The sequence below is a fragment of the Neomonachus schauinslandi genome, chromosome 4 (assembly GCF_002201575.2).
Source record: "Neomonachus schauinslandi chromosome 4, ASM220157v2, whole genome shotgun sequence".
Taxonomy (NCBI): Eukaryota; Metazoa; Chordata; class Mammalia; order Carnivora; family Phocidae; genus Neomonachus; species Neomonachus schauinslandi.
The window spans coordinates 5,314,046-5,323,224 of NC_058406.1; the positions used below are offsets into that span (position 1 = coordinate 5,314,046).

General features: G+C 43.0%; 1 protein-coding gene across 1 annotated transcript; it reads right to left on the reverse strand.

Moving 5' to 3' along the window:
* Positions 1-818: 818 nt before the first annotated feature.
* On the reverse strand, positions 819-8,065 carry UTS2 (urotensin 2). Its single transcript, XM_021684367.1, is given in 7 exon segments — positions 819-939; positions 2,386-2,428; positions 3,620-3,730; positions 5,614-5,783; positions 5,968-6,072; positions 6,074-6,141; positions 7,979-8,065. Coding segments are annotated over 7 exon segments (705 nt in total).
* Positions 8,066-9,179: the final 1,114 nt, after the last annotated feature.

Below are 9,179 nucleotides of genomic sequence, written 5' to 3' on the forward strand. Positions count from 1 at the left end.
AAGCTCTTTCTGGCCTCATAAATATAAAACAGTTCTGTGGTGCCAGCGTTGTGTGTTGGAGACCCAATGTTAGCTTCGTGTCAACGGCGCGAGATGCCACAGTGTTACCACAGCTACTTAATGTCAGCATGGTCCCCGAGGTGACACATCCGTTCTTCGAGTTTGAGACCTCTTTCCCTATGGATTTGTCCTTGAGATCTTAAATCCAGAAAGTAAAAGCTTTTTCTTTTTTTTTTTTAATAAAATTTTGTTTATTTGAGAGAGAGAGTGTGCACCCGCCCTTGCACAGGAGAAGGGGAGGGGCAGAGGGAGAAGCAGGCTCCCCGCTGATCAGGGAGCCCCGGGGACACGGAGGTCGATCCCAGGACCCAGAGATCGTGACCTGAGCTGAAGGCAGACACTTAACTGGCTGAGCCGCCCAGGTGCCCCACTGATTTTTTTTTTAAGTAACAACATATGTTGTCATGTTTAAGGTTGAGAGGACATGGAGATAAGATAACATTTAAGCAGTTTGTAGTTGAGCTATTTTAAATAAATTTTACTTTTGCTTCTGTTCACTTACAGCTTTACTTCTAAATTTTCAGAGAATTCAAGAATAAATTGATGGAAAGAAAAGTTATAAATTTTCAGGACACGTTTATAAGTAAAATGACCACTCATGATATTTGCAAAACATAGAGGATTTATTTTCCAAATAATAATGGACAGAGTCTAGTTTGCTTAGGTTTTTTTTCTATACTATTTTCAAACCAGGCATTTTTGTTTTTAAGTTTCTAAGATGGCTGTTTTTGAGTTGACTAGTAGAAGTTCATTTCACTTCAGACACAGTATTTCCAGAAGCATTCAGAGGGAGACCCACGCTTCTTATCTTGTTTCCTGTTCCTGTCCAAAAGATGACTCAGGAAAATGTTAAGATCTTGTCCAGAGAAAGCCTGAAACCAAATGCACAAACAAAAAAACATAGATTATCAATGAATTAAGAACCCTACAAGAAAGAGGAGCCGTAGTTAAGACTTAGGGCCCCTGAAAAGTGCCTGCTCTGTCATGTGGGGTGTAATTGCAGTAGGAGCCCGGAGTGTGGTGGCTCTGGAAGGGCTCCCTGCACCCCGCCAGGGGTCTACTCTGTCAGTCCTCTGATTGCCCTGAGGTTCCCCAAGCCCTCACTGACCCATCTCTATTTAAATAATCGATCAGTAACATGTTCTGTCCGTTTATTATCTTCTGTGTGAAACAGATCTTATATTTCCCCTGAAATGAACTTTTCTTGAAGCGTGGGCCCTTAGTTTTGTTTCTACTGCAGAACTGCATGAGCAAATCCTATGAATCACCTTTGTGATTTTAGAGTCTTTAACTGTAATCCTTCTACTCAGAAGACTATATACGTGAATGATGACTTTTACTTCGTCACATGCAGACACCACACGGACCCCTTCTGGGTGGTTTTGCCCAGTTGGGACCTTAGGTGGTGTCTGCCATCTCTGGGATGGAGTGTGTCCAGTATATTTTTATAAGGATGTTAGTGGGTACTACACCGAAAAAGATGTCTCTGGCCAGAATGTTTGGGAAGTTCTTGATTAATATTAAATAAGTTTACGTCGGGATTTCCTGGAGGTTTCGATGTGCTGATGTACACACAGAATCAGCGGGGCAGGAGAGGCTAGAACAATAGGCACGGTAGATTGGCTGGTGGGACTGGTGTACCCAGAAACCCTTCAGGAAGCACTTAGAGTTTGGGGGTGTTGGTGATGGTCAAATGCAGACTTTTCTTTCAGCATCTGAGGCCCTCCGGGAATTGCACGCCATTTCTAACCATCTAATATTATCTGTCATTCACCAATTCCCTATCCCAGTCTTTCCCCCGCACCCAGAGTAGCGCCCGTGCCCTGCCCTCTACCGCCCATGTTCCACCTCTGTGTTTGAGCACAGCCTTCTTCCACTTAGATGGTACACCCAGCAGCTTCCACACTGGAATGTGAATGCGAGTCACCTGGGGTGCCTGCTAGGATGCGGATTTTGATTCAGTAGGAGATTCTGCATTTCTCACAAGCTTCCAAGTGACACCAGGGCTGCTGGCCCCTGGGCCACATGTGGGGATGATGAAAGAGCTAGCAGAGGGGTAACAGACTGGAGAGCAGGGACCTTATCTGTTGTTCATTCCCTTAAACTTGTTAAAATAATTTTTACCCAAAACAGGCACTGGACAAGTTCTTGTGGTCACATATGAATCAGAATTTAGAAAAATGAATGCTTTGAAATAACACTGATTGGCCAGTTACTTGAAGGTATGATTTCTACCCAGGACACTACCCAGTTCAAGCATTTCGGATCTTCTAAAGTCAAGGTATAAAATGCTTCGCCTAACTGTCATAAATAGGGTCACTTACCTTTCTCAGACTTCCTCTAGGGTTAGCAATGTCAGTACTGAGACCTGGAAAACAATATTTGGAAACCATTCATCATCAGATCTGTGATTTCCAGTTTATGCTTGTTTTTCTTAGAATATTATTAAGTCATGTCTAATTTCTGATCTTCCTCTTTTGTTTTGGTTTTTTTTAAGATTTTATTTATTTGACAGAGCACAAGTAGGCAGAGAGGCAGGGAGAGGGAGAAGCAGGCTCCCCGCGGAGCAAGGAGCCCGATGCGGGTCTCGATCCTAGGACCCCAGGATCATGATGTGAGCCAAAGGCAGACGCTTAACTGACTGAGCCACCCAGGCGCCCCTCTGATCTTCCTGTTTTCACTCTGCAGCAATATTTACTTGAAGGCAGCTTCTTTCTTGCTGATGGGAGTTCACAAAGGGCACTGCATTCTCCCCAAAAAGTTAGCAGTTCAGTAGTTTATTGGAAACATTTTAAATGAATGAACTTCTTTCTCTTAAACAATGTCTATTAAAAGGCTCCATTTGGGGGCGCCTGGGAGGCTCAGCCAGTTAAGCGTCGGACTCTTGATTTTGGCTCAGGTCATGATCTTGGAGTTGGGCTCTGTGCTCAGCATGGAGCCTGCTGGAGACCCTCCCTCTCCCTGCCCCCACCCCCTTCTCAGAAAAAAAAGAAAAAGGCTCCATTTCATTTCCAGAATGTCCTGAGCATTTGTATCTGTGTGTAGAGTCAGAGAAAACAGTAAAAGCTGACAGTTTCTTGGTGGCTGTGTGTGACTGTGGCGAGCAGTTTACCTCATTTTCTCGTTGCCTTCCCAACAGCCGTGTGAGATGGGTATTTGTACAAATCCTGTCTACCGATGAAGAAACTGAGGTACCAGATGCTTACGTAGTTTGCTTAAGATTTTAGCAAGGGGGAAAGCAGGATTTCAAATTGCACTTATTGGAAACTGGGATAATACCCTCCTTCCCCTCCAAATAATCTGTGCAGAAAAAAATATATATATATGCTGAGGTGCCAAGGAGAGCATGATGCTTGCAAGGAGTTGGTGAGAAATGAAAACACAAGATTGCAGAGGAGTCTTTACACCAGAAGGGGAGAGTGTTGGGCAGTTTATTAGTCTATTTTATCAGTCATCTTTCTATTCCAAAACAGGTTTTTACCCCATCTAGTGAATGAGAATAGAGAGTAATTCGGTAGCAATAAAATCAGACCACCTATACATGCAAGAATTATTTTACCTGCTTCCCTAAGACCATCACCCCTCTCTGCCCCTGACATCTCCAGCAGCATTTGCAGGAGGGACACTCTTTCCAGTTCATCCAAGGCTGATCTTGCATCTCCATCAGGTGCTACACAGAGTAATAAAGGTTAGTAACGCTTTTCATCCTTCAGTGACTTCTGTTCCCTCTTGTCTTGGGGGGGCTCTGGGGCAGGGAGAGAATACTAGAGATGCCTTCAATGGCAATGTTTGTGACTTGTCAGTGGTATCTTAACAGAGAAATGGGGTGCTACGGTCCGATTTGCAAGCCGGCAGGATAGAAAATCAAGAGCAGTGGGTCTAATTCTGACTCTCTACACCCTTGTGTGACCTTGCCAAGCCTCTCAACTGCCTATTACCTTTTACTTGTAGATAGTTGAGTGATAAAATTGGAGAGGAAAAATGAAGGGTGGTTTTCTTGGAGTCACGACTGTTTATGTTCTTCTGATAAACCAGATAAAGGGCAGCACTCCTTATCTTTCCGGCCTTCCAAGATTTGAATACAATCATCATTAGAAAAGAGTCAGCCTTTAAAATACTCTTTAAAGACTTTGATAGTAACATTATTTAATGTGAGATTTGGTCAGCTTAATAGAAGTATGGCAAGTGTGTGTAGGATGCGTATGGGATGTGCATGGAAGGTGTGTGGGACGTGCGTGGAAGACGGAAGGTATGCTCAGCGGAGGCTTGGCACCAGGATAGCTCTCTTGGCCAGCTGCCGCCATGCTGAGATTAGAGGCTCTGGGAGTCCCAGGATAGCAGCACGCTTACAGCTTACAGATACTGAGCTACAACCGCAATTGGAAGACAATGCATTGAAACCATTATAAGGGCATCTGAGCACATTCACAATTATTTCTGAAGAATGTTCATGAAAAATCTGTAAAATCTGGCCACATGTAAGTGTGTGTGTCAAGAGGCTCATTTATGTAGGAACAACTAAATTAGAAAAACTGAGACAAGAACCTGAAGGGAGGCCCTCACCTGTTTAGGGTTTGAGTAAGATGTTGCACTCATCTGAGTTTTAAAAAGATTATAATAATATGTACATTTTTTAAGAGGACAGTGATAGAATCAGTCTTGATTTCATCTCGTGCTTGCTTTTCACTGTTCTTTTTAAATAACAGAGATTCAATAAGGTTAATGCCTGTTTTGGGCCAGTAACATGACAGGAAGTCTGGGCTGTAGCCACGGACGGGCACCCGTGAGTGGCCAGCAGTGCTTGGCCATCATCAAAAAGCCTCTTGGGAGAAACTTTAGAGGCTAGAAATGATAAAATCAATGGTATAGAAGAGTTTTTTCCTTAAAAAAAAAGTCTAAAGGTACCCCAATTTAAAGACAAGATAAAATCCAGTTAAAATGTTAAATGCATCAGTTGTTTTATTCCTTAAACTAAATTAAGAGAAAATAGCCAAGTAAGTATTGACTGATTTTTTTTTTTTTAATTCAACTTATACTTAAACTGAATGAAACATAAAAAGGATAAGATACTTGGCCTGGAAACCGATGTCATCTCTAGCTCCAGATTGTCCCTTTTTTATTCTTTAATAAACATTTGTGTTTCATGTAACACATGTCAGATGATTACTTTTAACTTAAAATAACATAAAATAGTTTTCATCTACAACAGGAACAACCAAATTCTACATCCGACCAGTTCATTTAAAATAGAAACGAAAAGTAAATTATGCTTACAATGTAGTACAATTTTTTAAACCGAAAAAAAAAAAAATTGACCAAGAGTTGGGTTACAGGAATGACGTGAAATAAAGCTACCCTTTTTTTTTCCCTTACATTTTAGAAAGAAAAAAATCTAAAATGTGCTATAAGGGTCCTCTAGTATTCTATCCATAGCTAGGACTCAATTTAACAAGACTCCTGCAAACAAGAATTCCCATTCTTATCTCTAACTTTGCATTTAAGACCCTTGAAGACTCTTCCAAGACTAACAGAAGGGGAACAAATTCATCTTACCTGAGAGCTGCAGGGTCTCTTCCCTGGAGTCAGGGACAGGCAGAGAGAGGAGAGGATGTAAGCATCCTATGAAAAGCAAACACCAGGAGATGAGCTTATACATGCTGGGCAAGAGACACAGTCTCCTTTCTTGGCTTCCGTTGCTCAGAACTTCCAACTTGCTCCTCATTCTGTGATCAGTGGTTATATATATGATCCTATGACTCATATCACCCCCTCCAAAAAATTAAATTTATTGGCTGTGGAGGCTAAAAGGCAATCACTTTGCATTGATGTAATTTTTCAAGGTAACAACTCATAGACAATAAATTTGCTGTCATTGCCTAGTATACAAAGTAGGTATTATATAAAGACAGAACAGTTACATTTATAAATCTGGCCAAAGGAGTAACTGAGAGCAATAAATCATGAGTCAAAGAAAGGGTCACACATGAGTTGAAGTGGCCAAGGCAAAGACATGGATTTATGAGTCCTAGCAGGAGTGATGCAGGGCGTGACATGGAATGTGTTGGTTTTCCTTTTCTCAGTCTTTCAAGAGTGATAGATGAATTGTCCTGTTGTACTGGGGACTGCCATGCCCGAAGAATAACAATGTGCAGATTAAAACTTAAAACCAGTTCTTTAGTGAAGCTAAGTTAAAATGCACAGCAAACCTTCAGACTCAAAGCAAGTCTTAAATTTCAATACTGTTCATCAAGGAGGGATGGAACACAAGCCTGAAAACCTCGCTGATGAATATTTCCCAAGTCTGACTGCTGTTTCTCGCTCCCACTCTGCCGGCCTGGCCCCACCTGGACGGTCACATGGCCTCCCCGTGAGTGCCCACAGGTCTGCGCGCCACCCCACCAGCGTCCACACAGCACAGCGGTGTCTCTGACGCACAAGTCAGCTTATGTCAGGTCCTTGCTCAGAACCCTGTATGCACCTGAAGGAAAAGTTAAAACTGCGGAATTACAAGAAAAAAACATGAACCCCCCTTCATGACCTTGAGGTAGGCAGACATTTCTTAGCTGAGACATCAACCACATAAGCAAGAAATGGGTAAATTCGGCTGTGCCAGAATTAGAAACATCTGCTCTCTGAGAGATACTGGTAAGAAAATGAAAAGACCGGCCACTGCTATGAGAAAAGTCACAACACATATTCCTGATGAAAGATATAAAATGTATATACATATATATATATATATACACACATACATATATACATATATATACATATAAAGAACCAATACTCAGTAAGCCAACAACCCAATGAAAGGAATGAACACATATTCCACAAGAGAAGGTGTACAAGTCTCTAATAAGGACATGAAGAAATACTCGACAGCGTTCTCATCAGAGAAATGCAAATTAAAATCACAGTGCGGGGCTACCACACACCCAGCCCAGTACAGTGGCTGCAATCAGAAAGACCGATGATCCCAAGTGTTGGCAAAGGTGCAGAGCACCCAGGAGGAGTGCAAAACAGCACAACCTCCCTGGAAAACAGTTTGTAACTTTCTCATCAAGTTAAATACCCATTAAACTGTGCAAACCAGAAATCCCTCTGCTAGGTCTCCACCTACTCAAGTGAAACGAATACATCGATCCAAGAATCACTTGTACACAAACATTCATAGTAGCTTTATTCATAACAGTGGAAAACTGCAAACAACCCAAGGTCCATCCACAGATGAATGGATAAATAAGCCGTGCTGAATCGTAGGATGGAATTCTACTTAACGGTACAAAGGAACTGCTGATAAACACAACAGGATGGATCTCAAAAATTTTGTGTGGAGTGAAATAAGCCAGACTGAGGAGAGTACCTGTGACATGATTCCATCTAAATGACATTCTAGAACTTGTAGCACACTGCAGCGGGAGGTGGAGGGTTGACTGTGCAGGGAGTAGGGAACTTTTGGGGGTAATGAAAATGTTCTACATCTTGACCAAGGCAGTGGTTACATGATTATATATATCCATGGACCAAGACTCATCAAACTGTACACTTAACATGGGTGCATTTTATTGTACGTAACTGATACCTGATAAGATTTTCTCTTAAATCTCCCTTGGCTCCTATTTCATGTTTCACTTCTTCCAGTGCTGCTCTCCCCTTACAGCTAAACTTGACTGCTTCCTGCACACATTCCTGCCTCAGGACCTTTGCAATGACTGCTCGCCACCTGAAATGTTCTTTGCTCAGATGTGTGCCTGGCTCTCTTCCTTGCCTCCTTTGAGTGTTTGCTAGAATGTTACATCCCACATGAGGCCTTCCCTGACCCTCTACTTAAAAATTGCAACAAACCTATCCCCAGCATTGCTCATACTCTTGCCTCTCTCAACTTATCCCATTGCACTAAGCCTTCCAGCATGCTTACATATTTTAGGTCATAATTGTACATAGTAGGCACTCGGTAAATACCTGTTGAATCAGCGAATGGGGCACCAACCATGTGTCGGACCATGTTTCGGGGAAAGAATGGTGAACGAAGTAAGTTTCTACTCTCATGAACTTTCTCACTGGAGGCAACAGACAACAAAACGAATATTTGCTATGATAATTTTTTATTGCTATGATGAGGAATAAAGCAGACTAAAGAGACGATGCAGCAATGCAGGTGGTCAGACGGGCAGTCAGGAGGCCTCTGGGAAGGGGGACACGTGAGCAGAGATCCAGGTAGAGTCAGGCAGCCATACATTTGAAGGATCTCCCAGAGGAAACTGAGGAATGGCCTGGAAGCAGGTGGAGCGATAACAGAAGAGACCCTGCACTGGTGGGGGAGGAGGGGCATGCTGCTGATTGGCAGGAATGGTCCAGCACAGACCCCCTGGATGGGCAGCAAGGGGTTGTCAGTGCCTAGACGGGGACAGAAACAATGTCAGAGCAATTTCACATGCTTACAGGTCTGGTGGGACAAAAGGTGGTCATCTTCAGATTCATCTATGCATTCAGCAGACATCTCAGCACCTACAACATGCCGGCACTGCCAGGTGGGGGACACAGCCGTGGACCAAGACAATAGAAAGAGGCTCTCAGCCTGTTGGGTTCGTGCCAACAGAAACCACTGTTGCCTGCCTGCCTCCCTCCCTCTGGCTCCTTGACTCGATATCTCTCTGCCCATTTTAGCTCATTCTTTTTTCTCTTTGCAGAACTGGCTTTTCTTTTCCACATGTATTTGACCAGACATACACCCCATTGCCCAAAGTTTGCCTTTCTTCAGTTTAAGAAGATCAGCTCCAACACATTATCTTTAAATCCAATTTGCAAATTCCTAGGAGAGAGGATTCAACTGGCCCAGTTCAGCAGGGCTTTTGCTGAATGTCCCCATGGAGGGTGCCTGGGACAGCTATTGCACAAGAGAGGACTGTGGCCCCAACAGACATCCCAAAGAGAATACAATAAGGCAAGAGCAAAAAAATACACTTGGTAAGCCTGCTTTGAGAAATATACCCTAGGGAAATAATACAACAGAAGCAAAACATGACCTGAAGGCATCATCTGCAGCCTTATCTGTGGAGGCCAAGACATTAAATCAAAGGTTGCAGACAACTGCGTACAGGACTCAGAAGTGATCTGAG